The sequence below is a fragment of the Dunckerocampus dactyliophorus genome, chromosome 4, assembly GCF_027744805.1.
Source record: "Dunckerocampus dactyliophorus isolate RoL2022-P2 chromosome 4, RoL_Ddac_1.1, whole genome shotgun sequence".
Taxonomy (NCBI): Eukaryota; Metazoa; Chordata; class Actinopteri; order Syngnathiformes; family Syngnathidae; genus Dunckerocampus; species Dunckerocampus dactyliophorus.
The window spans coordinates 20,099,842-20,116,549 of record NC_072822.1 but is presented as its reverse complement, the minus strand read 5'-3'; the positions used below and the strand labels follow the sequence as shown (position 1 = coordinate 20,116,549).

General features: G+C 40.3%; 1 protein-coding gene across 3 annotated transcripts in view; it reads right to left on the bottom strand.

Annotated features, from left to right (window-relative positions):
• The window catches only part of lmx1bb (LIM homeobox transcription factor 1, beta b), a 52,402-nt gene extending 44,652 nt beyond the window's left edge, over positions 1 to 7,750 (bottom strand). For 2 of the 3 annotated variants that reach the window (XM_054774910.1, XM_054774911.1), the window contains exons 1-2: positions 7,281 to 7,419; positions 6,918 to 7,104 (exon numbers count right to left, since the gene is read on the bottom strand). In XM_054774910.1, the coding sequence (XP_054630885.1) occupies positions 6,918 to 7,104; positions 7,281 to 7,419 (326 nt within the window). Of the gene's footprint in view, positions 1 to 6,917; positions 7,105 to 7,280; positions 7,420 to 7,535 lie in introns of those variants that run through there. The other variant, XM_054774912.1, reaches the window with a different exon arrangement.
• Positions 7,751 to 16,708: the final 8,958 nt, after the last annotated feature.

Sequence of the window (16,708 nt, the reverse complement as noted above, 5' to 3'; positions counted from 1 at the left end):
CGCATAGCAATAGACTACAAGTTTCCAAAAAGAGCTGTGGAAGATCCCATGTGCTCAAAAAACACTTTGAAAACTCTTCACATTATATCCCTTTATCCACCAGCGTCTCAGAGGCACCAGATCAGTTTGCAGCAGTCAGGAGTCGTGGAATTTCCCAAGAAGATGCATTTGAAGCAGCTTTCAGAGAAACATTAAGGTAAAGGAGCAGGAGGAGGGACGGTGTGGGTACAGCAGGGGAGTGGGGCACAGACGATCAGTATCATTGGTACATGTAGATGAAATTCCTTCCACTCTCAATTTCTACTGTTGCCTTTTATGTAGAACACGGGTCTTTAGGTGGTAGCTGTGAGAGTCCAGGACCATCTTCTCTCCACTCTGCTACCAACTACTGCATAACTCAGGGTATAGTGCTGAGTCTTTGCGTCTGCCTTGCCTTACATCAGCTCCTACCAGGCCCCAATCATCACTGCCTCACTCCCACATCTCCACTCCCCCATCAGGATCATCCAAATATTTCCCCTCAGTGCTTTTTGAAGCTTCCAAGGGTCACGGGACCTCATGCACAAATCATGCTGGCTGGCTGTGGGGGGGCTGGTCACAACGAGCGGGAGTGAGACTCAAAGAAACCCAATCCGTGCTATTTTCTTATGGGGTTACTTTTCTTGCCAAAATAGCCACCACCAGTCAGCGGGCTGGTGCTAACCAGTGAATCTTGAGAGCTCCCGCTGTAGATGCCGGGCCTGGCAGCAGATTGCAGCAATATTCCCCAGCCACACCAGGCGGGCAGACAGGACGTACATTCAGTGAGCCTGACAGCCTGCAGTGGTTTAACATGGGGTTTAGCCCCAAATACATGCTCTGGGTTTATGTTGATGGATGGATAACCAAATCCATCTCATTGTTGGCAAGACAACATAGTTGTTATTTTTTACACTGCGACACCAGACAAATATGATCCGAATGATGATTAACTAAAAGAGAACCCAAGAAAATGCAACTCAAAGAAACTGTGTTTGTGTGGGCACGTCATTTCAATTTTCATGTTAGACGACAAGAATTTTAGAATGACTATAAACCCAGACCGGAGAAAGATCAACCAGCGAGGAGCGTCCCTCCCACCTGCAGAGCTCAGGGTGAAAAGTAGATGCCGGGCAGGAATCTGCAGTGCTGGTTAAAGTAATCACATTGGTCTCACTGCATCTGATCTGCAGTCTAACAGACTTCCAAACAGTTGAATGAGTAAATAAAGTGCCCCGGGGGACTCCTGCGGGAGATGGATTACCACAAGGGTGCAAACACAAAGGAGCTGATGCCCCACAACTCGATGTGAGCCGGAGACAAAAGCCAGCATTGGACCTTGACCAGCGGACCAGCAAACTTTATTAATCTCATCCTGGATTGAAGCGCTCAGTATTGCCAGTCAAAGCCGAGCACGACCTCTGCTGAGAACATTTACACACTCATTTCAATGCATGTATCCCTGTGGTAACAAATACATAAACATATTAAAGACACTATGTTTATGTGGACATACCAAGCATAGTGTGGATGTACTAATGTGCTTATGGTGATGCGTACGTGTCCGCTCAGATGCGTAGACCACATAAGATGCGTCTCATGCTCACTTGGCTGTGGAGGCCACGTCTCTGGGGGACTAAGGGCTATGGCATTCTACGGCCTGGCCCCATTCTTCCCTTTTTTCGGGGTCTGACACAAATAAAAGGATTAGGAGCCCCCGTTTCCGTCAGACCCTCCATTCAAGACAAAGCTCCGAACAGCTTAGTGTCACACTTAATGATAAAAGTGCAAATCTCTGTCAGTCACTTTTGGGCAGGAATACCGTTTTTTGAAGGGGCTAATCTCATTTGATGAAGATTAAAAGGGTTAAGGAAAGAAAGACAAAGAAATGTTTTTTGTCGTATCTGTACAAATATCTGCTGAAATTTAGAAGGACGTGTGGCAATAGAGACTAAAATCGGGTGAATGCAGGGCGGTGGAGGGAGCTTAGATTACAGACAAACAAAGGAAAACAGAAAGCAAGAGGAAGCAAATGAACACACGCACAATCGCCCACACCCTTACCGAATGTGGGGTGCACGTCAACAAACACACGGTGCTGCCCATTGCCATGTAGAGCTAGAATGTGTGACATGAGTGTGAGAGTAAGCCTTGAGCACACAACAGTCTGAATGCAGCACTTGCCACTGTGATGCCAGTCCTCTCGAGCGTATCTGCGAAAAGCCCACGTGTTGGAAAAACATTCCAGAGTGGGATCACATATACTTGGCCGGGGCCAACAGCGACACAGTTAGCCAGCAGCAGAGGCCGTGTCTCCATTTCTCATGCACGTTCCACCAGGCTGCCTGAAGAAACAAGTGGGGGGCTATTTCTAAACAAATATGGTTTGCACATGAGCAAAATGAGACAAACGGATGTGAAGGTTTTTAACAAATGTGGCAAAATTCTGCACCAACATACCCGTGACGATATTATACATGAAACGCCGTCAGCATCGATAACATGTTCATCCTCATGGTTTGAAAGATTATAATTTTAAACATTTTTCGAGAGTGAGAGTTCATTTCAGAAGCAGTGTTTCACATATTTACCCAAAATCTAATTGGCAAATTGCATTTAATGGTTTGTGGTTGCTTTCCCTTTTGTTATGAAGACTTGTCATGCTGTGAAAATAAACCTGAAGGCCTGAGGACTTGGAGCCCGTAATGAAAAAAATCACTCTGTTGCCAAGCCCAGGACTTTCTCTCTCTGCCGTCACTGATTAGCATCCCTGATTGACTGACATGTCCCACTGGCTGCCTAACAGCCAGCTTTAGGAGATGAGGTTAAATTGTGGCTACCAACAAAGTGCACACATGAGTTCCTCCACTGTCATCCAGTGTAATGTGAGCACACCAGGCAGATCCCAATGGGCAGATCCTTCTCCTCCCCTGCACCAACGCACCCACACAACACACACACACAAAGCCACACAGCTTCTTTCCACATCCCTCACCACCAGACTGGCCTCTGAAGCGGTGATTGGCTTCACCATGGCTGAGCTTCTGTGGCTTCCCAGAGCATCCTGCAAAGTGCTTTGTCTCTCAAATGATGAGACGCACACTTTTATATTCCCTGTCGCCCTTCCTATATCATTCCCATATGAGCATATATAATATTTATCTCTCAAAAAACAGTTAAAGCAAAAATTGCCATACATAAATACTACCCCGGGCAAGTATTACAATACTGTGCATGTAAATGTACTGTAGTAGCGGACCGGTTCTAGTGAGATGACAGACGATGCATCCGAGTGTGCTGCTGAGACAGGCCGAGCCATGTTGACACAGAACCCAATACTTCCTTACAGAGGAACGGGGTCAGCTAGAGCTATTGCTCCACGCCGAGCACTAAAAATCCCAACAAGCTGAAGCAATATTATGCAGCTTAGCGTTTCTAACATTAGACTGCTCTCCATTTTATTTACCCAAGAACAGTGGTTAAAGACACATTTTATCATTTTATTCTTATTTATTTTTAAATGGGGGGAGTCTTCCACAACGGAGCAAACACACATCGTCCTACGAAAGCTGCTTAACTGTAAAATTACTTAGCCGGTTTGACAACACAACATGCCTAGTTTTTGGTGGAAGAGTGTACGCCGGCCACATGGTGGTGTTCTGGAGTGAGTCAAACACACACACACATGCTCACACATGCACACACGTAGAGCTAGCGAACAGAAAGCCAGCCGTCAGCATCTATCCGGCACACGGCTGCAGCGTCACAAGGTCGGCTAATTAAAAAACAACAATTTCACAGGAGGGCACTCCAAACAGTTCTAAAAAAGCAGCTCTCAGCACACCAGGGGATCGTCCAGCAAACATGGGAGCTGAGACCCATTCTGGGAGCCCCACTTTTATGGCTTCATCACTGTTGATCTACTCCTCATACTACCATGACCTGATTTGAAATTTTGCTTACCACATTTGCATTAGACAGAAGAGAAATTGATGCAGCGGCCAAGTTACAAATAAGATATTCTGTGATGTAGTCACAAGATTAACATTTCTGGTGTAATTAAAAGTATAGCATATGTGACTGTAGCCTGTAGCACTTTCTAACAAGGCAGTCTATTATAAGGGTGTTGCCCGGCACCTCGGCCTACTGATGGCCTCGCTACATGGCTGCTTGCTTACAGGATAGATCCCTCAAGGGAAAAGATCTCCTTTTCTCTAATGATGCATGATTGACCTGCCAACACCAGGGTGCAAACACAACCTCTCTCTCGGGGTGGTGTAATTCCACTCGGCCTCGTACATAGCGCCTGTCTCGTCCAAGCTTGTTGCTCCTCGACAGCTCCAGCTGCTCTGAACAGTGAAACATTCCCCCTAAAATCATCTTGCATGTTATTATGCTTGAAAAAGGTCCACATATCGGCAAAGAGCACTGCATTTTCTACTTGGCAATCTGGCATAAAAATGCAAGCTGTTAAATGTATTTCACCTGTCTATAAATTCCAATTTCCTTAAATTTAGGTCAAGACGGCAACAATAAACACGGGTCAGCTGTGTGGCGTTAAAAAAAGAAGAAAGAAAACATATGGGAAGAAAGGATAATAAAATCTAATCTTGTTACTATATAATTGCACTATATGGAGCACGGCAGGTTGAACCGTGTTGGTGGGAGTTTTAATAACACGGTACACAATTGTTTTCCCCTGTCTGCACTTAAAGCTGTTCCAAAGGTGTGCAAAAAGACTGCTTGCCAATTCCTTGATTTATTATAGCTTGTGAGAGCTGATTACGGAGCATGAATCAGGTGCTGTTGGAGTGTAATTAGGCACGTGGACCTAGAATGCTAGGAGCTCTCTTCACAGCCCCAAGCAGTTTGTGGGCTGACAAATGCATCTTAACTGGGTGTCATAAAAGTCAAAAAGGTGCCAATTACATCCTTAAATATCCCATCATTGCAAGTGGAATAAACAGGAAAAAAACGGGATGCTGTCTGTCTGAGCGTGCGTGTGTGTGTTTGTGTGACAGAAGGACCCTCCGCTTAGCTCTGACCATAAATGTGAATGAGTAGGGGGTTGAAAAGTGGGAGAAGAATTAAAAGATGTGTTGAATAACAGCATGTGAGAGCAGAATGGCGCCCAGCAGGTTGTTGTTGTTGTTGTTGTGTTCGCCTCGGCTATGATTTGGCCACACAAGTGGACGCCATTCCGAACACCAAAGACAGCAAAGACAAAAGGAAAGGAACTGGTAACTTGTGGTAGGAGAAAGATCCAATATATTTATCTCTTGTTTCTTTACAACCAGGCACAACTAGGCCGTGGTTAAGAAGAAGGCCTAAGGAAGAGATCCTTGTCTCTCTGTTGGCTTCCACCACCTCTGAGCCGTGACGCCATGACTTTGGTATCCCATAGTTACAGCTATGATTTTTCCCCCCCTCCATTGTTATCCGCAGACTACACTGTCACAAAGCTGTGTGTGTGAATAGCACACACGGCAATGGATGTAACTCTTTGTTCCTTGCAAGGTGTCTAGCAGAGAGCCACCATGTCACATTAATAGAAGTCCAATTGTAAAAAAAAAGAAAAAAAAGGCCACAGACAAAAAGCTGAACATTTGATGACAAGCATGAAAAGCGCCCATGCAATGAGAAACACACAGCACCCAGGGGTCCTCAAGGCCCAAACAGCAACGCTCAGCACTGTTACTAAGTCTGTTGCTAAGCCTTGATATTTGCCTCCCTGTTATGTGATAATCTACTGGAGTGAGGGAATGCAACAGCAGCAATTTAAAATCAATATGAAATGTTTATTTACAATGGATGTATTTTATTGTTATCAATGAATGACTCTGAAGTAAATGATTAAGCACAGTATTTTTTCTTGATCCTTGCATCTTAATTAAAGTTGTTTTTCCATCACAGCAAATGATGATGTCATGAATAATTACAATCAACAAGAGCACATCGTTTTCACTCCTGCTTTTCAAACTCTAGTAGTCATAATTGGGTCATGCATATGTCGGTGAGTTGAACTACGGTGTATATGTTTGCGTGTGCAAGGGAGGGGCACACATGCTAATCATCGGAATTCTAATAATTTCCTTTCATTAAAAAAAAACGTGTTCAGCTGCAGGTTGACATATTGACACAACTATAAGCTGCACGTTGCAAACGGTTAAATGCCTCACGAGTCCGCGTTGTTTGACGCACGTTGAAACTAATAAAGAGAGAAAATATAACAATACATCATTTTTGAATGAAAATGTGAAATAACAAATAATATTATCATCGGATTTGAATATATATATATATATTTATATATATATATATATATATATACATACACACATATATATATGTATATGTATATATAATATATATATATATATGTATGTATGTATATTGACACTCTGAGATTAGTGTATTTGTGTTTTTATATTTACATCTATAAAAAAAGACATTGTGGCGAAACCATCCTAATTATGGGAAATAAAAATGGAGAGATAATAAAAAAAATAAGACGAATTGTTGCATAAGTATGTGCGATGGTCGCACCATTTTGTAGGAAAAAAATTCTGATGAAAAAAGGCTATTTACAATGAATAATAATAATAATAACGAATATCTGAAAATAATGTAAATGCGCGCGATAGCGCATCAATTAAACACGTCAGTTAAATAGTTCATTTGTTTTGTACACTCCCAGAGAAAGTACATTTTCCTGCAGTGCCAGCAGACTCATTTTGTGTTTTATTTCATTTGTAATATCATTTAAATGGCTTGTATTAAAAAGGTCAAACATGGCTCAGCACAATATGGTGAATGTGTGGTCCAACAAATGAGCAGGCCAAAGCGCCGCCAAGCATCCAAAATACAATAAAAAAAAGAGAAAGAAAGTCACTTCTTACTGTTGGTAGTCATGCTTGCAGTAAAGTTTCCTTTCTCTGAAGTAGCAGCTGGTGATGAGAGGCTGTTGACACACTGTGCACTGCAAACACTCCTCGTGCCACGACGACTCGTTGACTCTCATCAGAAAGCGGTCAGAGATGGGACGGTGGCAGCCTTCACACACGGCCTGGTGGTGACATTCTGTCCCTAGAAATCCAAATACACTCGCATGAAATCTTTAAATTAACAACAAAAAGAGGCCTGCTGAATCGGCCTCTATAAGTTCATTTGCCACTTAACACAAATTAAAACAATTATCGGTCAGTGTGCGCAGATCTCATTTTAAAACATGACCATTTCTATTTTATTTTGAAGAAACTCACCGAGCATGACACCCAGCGTGGCTTGTCCCGATCGCAGCGGATGATCTTCCATTTTTATGCCGTCCAACATGATGCACGTCTCGGATTGTTCTCCCAAGGAGCGTCGCTGCAGTGACACGGGACCTGTTGCAGTATCCATGAACACACACACGCACACACACACGCAATCAGAGCGGCCGCATGGCAAAAAAAAGTCTGAACACACAAGTCACAAAAGCGGTGTGAGTGAAGAAGTGAAAGAAGAAGGTCTGTCACCTGTTAGAATCGGAACCCAGGAAGCGTTTACTACTTCTTCTTCTTCCTCCTCTCGTGGAGTTCGGCGGCTCAGAGCTGATTTGTTGATGTGATCAAAGTTGGTCCAAAGAAGAGACAGAAGACAAGGACGTCCAAAGTGATGAGAGTGGAGATGTCCCGACACCAACTCATGCAGGAGGCTACTTGCTTGCTTGCTTGTGCTCGTGTCGCTGCTCAAGTCTCACATCGTGATTGAGGCGAGTGGAACCTCCCACTCCTGCATGCACGGCTGCACTTTTTTCACTCCCCACTCACTGCATTGGGATGCTATTGGAGAACACCGCACTGCTGCCCAATGGTAACGCACACAAACAATAATATTGATGAGAAAAATTACACGTTAAATATCAAACTCACTGTGAAAAATACAATTTACAAAAAATAATCCAAAGATTTTGGGCAAGAAGAAGGAAAGGCACTTTTATGTCATGTATACTGTGAAAAAGCACGGATAGGATGTGCGAGAGAGCATCACATGCTTTCTTGGCTCTTTTGTGTGATTGTGATGTCTCCTTTCAGCTGGTGCACCTGGTGATCAGAGGTGATAACAGCCTGAAGAAAAAAAACAATATAATCATAATAACAATAAAAATAATGTGCACATTTAATGATAACCAAGTATATAGAATAAGCTTTTTGGTGTAGCCCATGACACGTTTCTTTGGTATATTATAATATATTTTGCTGGAAAAAACGTTCGTTCATGCAACGAATTAAGTCTGTAAATCGCGTGAGCAATCTTGTATTTATAAAATATGCAACGTCAACACACTGGGGCAAGCCATTCGTTCCCACAATAATATTATCAATGATTCATATATATATTTATATATACGTATATATTTATAAGAGTCTATGTGAAAAAATAATAATACAAATAAAATGAACGCACATGTGCAAAGATGTAATTGAAAAATGCACGGAACTCGATTATGAGCATTAAAGAGGTGATTGTAAATACCTAACTGTATTACAGTGATGGTTCCAGTGATTCATATTTTATGATTCCGTTTATTTATTACGTGTTTTAAATAGAACTAGAAACCGCACGGAGAAAAGAAAACAAATGCAACGTTAAACCAGCGTGGTTTAAAGAAGCAGTACATCTTCACCACTGCTATTTTATCTGCTATTTAGTTGGCAAAATCAAGATAAATCAAGGCAACAATTAGTGATGGTAAAAAAATACCACTACTGGTAATAATAATAATAATAATAATAATAATAGTAATAATGAAAAATGACAACATTAAAATCAATGACAATAATACATGAAGGAAAAAATAATATATATTGCTTGGATCACATTGAAAAGCTAAAGCAGTACAAATAGAAATAAAATATTTCAAATAAATATTTGAATGTATCAAATAAACCTGGTGAGAAAATGTATGAATGTGGAGCCTGTTAAGGGAGCAGGGTGTACCTTGAGGCTGAAGGCTTGTTTGTGTTTCTCTGGGCCTTTGTGGAGCATCCAGACGGTGACCTCCATCCCACTTTGACACACAGTGGAGCAGACTGCCGCTAGCGCCCTCTGCTGCTCACTGCAAGCATTGCAGGACGCATCTGAACACTTCTGTCAATGGGGGGTCGATACTACAGTATACTCTATATTAGATTATGGAGCAACATTATGAACTTAGCATTATCAATGCATTTTAATCGATGCACTTGAAAAATAACACGATGTTTTGACACCCCTTACACGCACACGCGCACGCACATTCATATATCTGCAGGTCACTTGTGTGAATGAGCTCATCAAGCATTCATTCAATAAATCAATCCACCAACTTTAGCCGGAGGTGTTTTAATGAGCCCCTGCGTGACAACCCCACACTCACTTTCTACAAGGTAGAAGGCACACACACACACACACGCACACGCACACCAGCAGGTGTGGGGAACACAAAGAGATGCTTGCTAAAATTGAGCCATAACGTCCTGCAAGTAGCCATGATGGTGTTGCATCCAGCGGGGAGGTAAGCGAATATGTCCATCGAGTTTGCACAAAAAGTGCAAACGCCGAAAGGGAGTTAGACTTAAGACGGCAGAGAAAATGATTGAACACATGTTGGAGCGAAGACCTGCATGGTTTGTCTTAATATTGCGTTTTTATTTTTATGTTTTAAAAGCAACAAATGCAAATTCGAAGTACAAAACGAAAGAAAAAACAAAACAAAACAAAAAAACTGTGTTACCTTTCTGCGTGGCATTTGCTAAAATGGCGAGTAAATGGAGTGCATTATTCTGTAAATACTTAAACCGATGTACCCACTTTGTAGCATGACAATTACAGTTGCTTGACTGATGCAAGTATTCATGCATGCAAAACCAAACACAAACGACTTTGTCATGTTCAAATCAAACCAATTATGCAATACATGATCATTAAATGAGAATATTTTGTCACCTTCAAGTGAAGGAGCACAACAGCGACTCAAGTAGGCTACACTGCAGCACCCTGTTTAAGTCTATTAAAGCTTTAAAAAAAAACGTGTTTGGTGCACTCAAACATCTAAAATGATTTCTCATCCTAGCTGTGCAACTTATATTTTTTGGACAACCTGAAGGTATTGTGTAAGCTTCCACTGCTCTTATCTCGCCGTGGATCAGCACCGAGTCTTCCTGGAGGTTTGAGACGAATCAACAGGAAGTGGATTAGTTTCTGCGCAGATGCGCAGTTCAGATTAATGTAGACCTAAACTCGATTCATGTGCAATGTGTACTTTTCGCCGCTTGTGTACACTTTGCACAGAAGTGAGCCGTACTGTCAAACAGGGCCCTGCAGGCCACACACACATAAAACATCGATGCTGCCGTTTGATTTCACAAAGGTGATTCATTGCAGTTCATCAGATCCCATAGGAAAAAAAAAACTTGTATGTTGTTGTAAAGCAACGTGAAGATGATTTCTCATCTAACTACCGACATTCTACTTCTATTAATTAAAAAAAAAATAACGATACGACAGGATAATCCGAAATCCCTGCAAATTAGCCCTCCCTCACTCAAATAAATAAATAATTAAATAAATAAAATCATGCCAGTTTACTCTTCTATTTGCGTTTCCAAAGTTTAGCCCGGAGGCCATTTGAGGTCCAACTCGACTTTTTTTTTTTAGAAATAAAATATTAAAAAAAAAAAGCAACAAAAATGTAAAAACAAGAGCAAAAAGGTGTGTAACGTAACGAGGAAAAACTGACATTTTCATACTAATAATGAATAACAACACACTTTGTCACCTACAGTATATCACAAAAATTATTTACATTTTTAAAAATACATACAACACCTTTTTTTTTTTTAACAAAATGAAAGACATCAAAACATGTCTTTCAAGTTCTTGACAGACGTGTATTGCGAGCCCTGCACAGTTTATTTACCAATACACAGAACATAATACACGCATACATAAAACGTCATGTGACATCGTCTCTATTTCCACTGACAAACGCTGACATTACGAGGACATGAATTACCGCATGCATGACATAAACGAGCATTTCATTTGAAATAGCATGAGTTATGACCATTTAAAAATATTACTTGTTAGTTTAAAATAAAATATGGCATTTTTTTTTTTTGTAAGAGCAAGAACATGGCTGCATTATGGCAACGACTGATGGAAGACTCAATATTGCATTGTAAGTGTGCTAAATTTGATAACAAAAAGCAACTCCAGGCTATATTGAAAGTATATATTATAATTATCATGAAATAAAATAAAATTCTGTAAGGACGTCTATTCCAAGCAATTATATTAATGAAAAGTCTTACATATTATATTTGAGTGTGTTGGAACGATCTGAAGTGAAACTTGGAAGTGGTTCCATCTTCATTTAGTTCATGGTCCACATTAGTTCAGGCCACAAATCTGTCTAAATTACAACATTGCCCTCTGGTGGGTAAAAGATCGCAGTGCATGTGTTAGTGTACACTGAAAACTGCAGTCTGCGGGCATTCATCTTCGGTCAAACTTAAGATATTAAATATCGTAAAAATATGACACAAATATCTTATAAAAATATTAAGGTATTACATTTAGATATTTAAATTGAAATATTTTATATTAAAAAAAAAAACTCCAGCTGACGAATTTACCGGTCATTTGATCGTCTACATCATCCTGTATTTATCTTTATGAGGGACAATGCAAATTAGCATCAACATTCAATATCAATGTTTGGCTAAGAGTTATTTTAAACCCTACAGCGGTAGTTTGTAACGATAAAGTGGAAAATTAATAAGCACTTTAAAATAAATGTACTATAAACTACTCACGCTATTGGTAAGTCAAACATGATTTTTATTAACATTGTTAAAATAAGTTTTTACACAATAAGATAGATACCTTATTTATCTCCAAGAGAAATGCACGTAATATATAGAATGAAGTTAATAAATAATCAAATATAAATAAAGTGAATAAACAATAAGTTAAGTATCTTTCAGATCAACTCCCACATGGCACATGTTGTCTGATTATTATACTTAAAATGCAGTGAAAATAACTGATGTTTTAAATAAACCTAATATAAACATTTGCCAATTGCATCCTAAATTGTAAACATGATTTTAACGTAATTTATTATAAAACCAGTCAATGAACAGCAATAAATTTAAATAGATTGTCTAAAAAAATGGCAGCCAAAACATTTTAGTCTAAACGGCTTGGAAAATTTGTATTGTGACCCCAAAGAAAATGCCCAAAGTCTTCAAATGTCTTCAGGGTATTATTATATTTATATTATATTTCAAAAAGTTGCTAAAATTTGGATCAGTTTAATCCAATTAAAAAAAAATGGAATGCAAGGCTACAATAATAAAAGTCCTTCATTTATGATATGGCAGATCTGGCCAAATAATAACCAAACAAGCTTCAATGAGAACATGTGAGGAAAGACTTACTGCTGGATAATTTCAGACCAAAAGGCTCCAAACGTCTCCACGAGACACACACGCACATGCAGTTTGACTTTGTGTGAGTGTTGATGAGCGCCTTAAGAATCTTAAATCTTTCTCCATCAAGGACTTTTCAATATCCAGCACAGAGGTGTTAAGTTGGTGGCGGGGGTGGAGGGGGGCTGCACTGAAACAAAGCTCTATAGCACTCATTGAGAACTTGGGAAAAAAAGTTGAAGTCTCGAGTTGCAGAAGCCACTGGGAATTTTTGTCGATCACTGTTTCACCGTTGCTATCATCAACAAAGCATTTGAGGCTTCTTGCAGCGCATGATCAAATTTGTTTGCACAAAAATAGCATTACCTCCAACAAAGGCGAGAAAAAAGTAAAGGCGGAAGCTGCATCATTTTAGGATGTGTGCCGTTCAAAACAAGTGTAGACTTTTGCTTCCCTGCTCATTTGGAATGCACAAATTCTGTCAGCTAAATAGAATCAGTGTATATATCGTGTACTCGCTGGCTACTTGAGTTGGTAGAGCCCCGGTCTTATTACGGAGTTATTACGTTAACATTCTGGCATTTTGAACCATACATATAAGCACAATACTGAGCGGTGTGTTAAATATTTTGTATGAGGTCGCCAACATATTACAACCAACGCTCATTAGGTAACTGTTACACATGAAAAAGCATAGCCTAATACCTTAAAACCTTTTTGACAGTACAACTCGAGATTGTAAAGGAGTTCGGAATATTGCGGCCTGTGAGTGCTGTTTGGTACACAAAGCGGATTCTATCATAAACATATCTGGAAAATCATCTAATATTTGATACGTCAGCCTAGTCCTTATATGTATGACTTGTATGAAAAAACAAGAAGCCTAATCTTGTTTTGCAACAAAAACAGTGACATTTTACAAGAGGCATTGCGTGGGTTTTGTGCACGAACGTACATGAACGAACAAATGCAAATGTGTCGTTAATAAGCTTGCACTTCAGAGAAAAGGTAGAAATCGCCCAGATGTTTCGCAGCTGCTTGGATCTGGTGGTGAAGATCTAGACAGCATCTGTCACAGCCACAGTCCATTTCTAATCTGTCCTGAACATTAGGCAGAGAGCCCTTTAAAAAACCCATCACAGGCTGAGAGTGCCGCTCAATGTGCTTGCCAGTCTGGCCTCAAGTTCAAAATGAAAGGAGAGCAAGAGGAGAGATGTATCAAGCTGGGCCAAGATAGGACTATTTTAGGCACGCCATTCCTCTTTTAAACTCCTACAAGCAGAGTGAAGGTGATGACTTAAAAAAAAAAAAAAATCACAAAGGCTAACTGGAGTTATGAGGGCAGAGCGCCTCAGGGTAGAGACTGGAGCTTTGAACTAGACGTCCAGCAGAGATTATTGAGGTCAAGATCTGGCAAACACCAAGCAGACCGAACATCACGATAATCATGGACATAGGCAACATTTGGGTTGACAGGCTTTGAAAAAAAGCAAATAGGTAACTCCATGTGGTACGTATATAGCTACTGTATTTAATTACATGTGGTCTCATGACAAATTAGTACAAAACTCTACAAAAGTTAAGCAATGTCTCCTTTATCACGGTTAATCGGTTCCAGAATTTCCGCAAAGTAGGATTCCTTATTTGTAAATCCAATCCAGAATAGAAAACCTGTTTACGACCTTTGTAAATCCTGTTTTCAACATTATTAGAGCCCTCTAGACATAAGATAACACACATAGACACCTTTACACTCGTATGACCCAATATAGTCGACATCATCAGAGAAAGTAAGACATTTAAGACATAACTAAAACTCGTGCTCGTGTGTGTGGCAATAAATGTGTTCCGGACATGTGGAGGACAGGAAGTCAGGACTTCAGAGATGAGTTTTAGCTTGGAGTGGGTTACCACTCCTCTTCAAAGGTAAATAACATTTATCATTACGTATTATTATATCATTTTTATTGTTGTTTTTTTCATTAATTATCCTCGTTTAACATTACTACTGCATCCAAACTCATATTTACATACATACGCATATACTGTATATGTATACACGTACATGTAGTATCTATATCATTGGTAATATTACCTTTTGTTCGACTTACTAACAAATCGACCTGCGAACGGTCGTCTGGAACCAATTGTGTTCGTAAGTTGGGGACCTAGTCCCCACCCTCCTTCTCCGGGAAAAGTTCGGATACCTCCGGATGAGGTTGGGTATATCATCCTCCATCTTGGCAGTCCAATTCATCCATTCATTCAGCAGAGCATAACAATATCCTGCATTTGATTTGTTTGTCAATGTAGTTCTAGACGGCACTGCTGCTTGTTTTTCTGTAAAGAAAAAAAAACGCTTGCTTTTCCTCACTCGAGCCCACACACACCTGACCCCTTCAGGATGCATCGGTACTGCAAGTGTCTCCCCATATGAAATTTCTGTGTATTTGAAGAATATAATAGAATAATGATGTCATACTTACATTAAAGACATTATACAGGTGGTAGAAAGTCATGACGTATAATAAATGTTTTTGCAACATTATATTATTGCCAACATGCTGACAAACAGATACCGGTTATGGTTTAATTTATTCCGAACATGCATATAGTTGACATTGAAATATTTCATGTTACAGCTCACAATTCCACATGTCCAAAAAGGAGTAGGAAGAAGCAGAGCTTATTGTCTCCGACCACCTCTCCATTTCACATCAATTGCTAATACCGTATTTTCTGGAGTATAAGTCGCTTAATGGTTATTCAGATAACTGTAGCCTAAACAACCCGCAAAGTTATCTATATTCATCGCCTTGACACCTACCTGGGCAGGGAGACGTTAGTGCACTGTTGTTCTGTGGCACGTTGTTCAAGCACCCATTTGTGAACTTGTTCCCCTAGCTGTGGCCATCTAGCTTTTAGCCCGCGATTAGCTTTTTGTGTTTTCTTCATTGCAGTTAGAGTATCCTCCGCTTTTCGCCAGTCCCTCACAAGTTTCTTTCTTTCTGCTGCTGGATTACCGTTTTCGGCTGCTTATTTCACTACTTCCAGCTTGTAATCTGCAGAATGATTTTCTTTTTGAGGGAATTTGTGTTCAGTTGTCTTTATAAGCGTCACACGTGTGGTGCTGTGAACAGGCGCACAGACGAAACCACGTGACACTCCAAACCATAGAAGAAGAAAGAACAGATTGGCATAAGTCTGTCGTCTTCCGCTTCCAAGAAGTGGAATTACTTCTGAGAGTCATTATGGAGTATAAGACAAGAAAATATCAGGAGAATGTCGACTGAAGTGAGTCATGTCCGTCGGAATATTCAGATATTGTGTTGGCTTGTCGTCAAAGCTCACTTCTGGTCACATGACGGCGACGAGGCGGTGGTGAGTCGGCGACGACGACGTTTTCTCTGGAAGCCGTTTTCAAAAAATACCATTTCAGGTCCCCCAGAATGCCGTTCCAGTGTGGATGAGAGGCTGAAACGATAAAATACTTTGTCGTTTTGTGGATAGCCCTTCAGTTGCCTTTAGAAGTTGATGTTTAAATTGTAAATATTCAGTGGCACAGGAGTGACAGGAGTAGCAGATACTGGCACACAAGCCTAGAGCGCTCTCGCCGCTATCAGTGTGAAAAAAAGCGTATACAAGTCCCTCCGGATTACAAGTCGCAGGACCAGCGACGGTACAGTTGTTCACTTCCTGTATTCAACATGCATTAATTCACTATTTACATTATTCTTCCATGCAATAAAAGCATTTTTTTAAACAAAACAAACAAAACAAGTTCTTCCTTGTCCCCTGTCCAATCATTTGTAATCTGGATAGCTAAAGGGTTTCACTTCCAGGTCTTCCTGCCCTGCCATCTTTCATGTTGTACTCTGAGTGTCATTGACTGTAGATATATGGGTTCCTAAATCCAGTACTTCTTGCTGAGCAGGCCCTTGCAACGTGGTATTGATATCAAATGTTATTGAATGTTATCCTTCTAACTGCATGGTTCTTTCTTTGTGGGTTGCATCCTCAAATTTTCCTTGTTGATTTTTTTTTCCCTTGATATGATTTTTAATATAATTACCCACATCGTTGATATCTTTGACAAGATATCTGGTGCCATAAACCCAGTCAGGTAGGCGTGGCTTGCGTACTAAGACGAGAAGAGACTCTCGTGTTCAGCAATTTACTTGAAAATGTTAAAAAATGTTTGGAATTTTGAAGAAAATACATTTATAATGCAG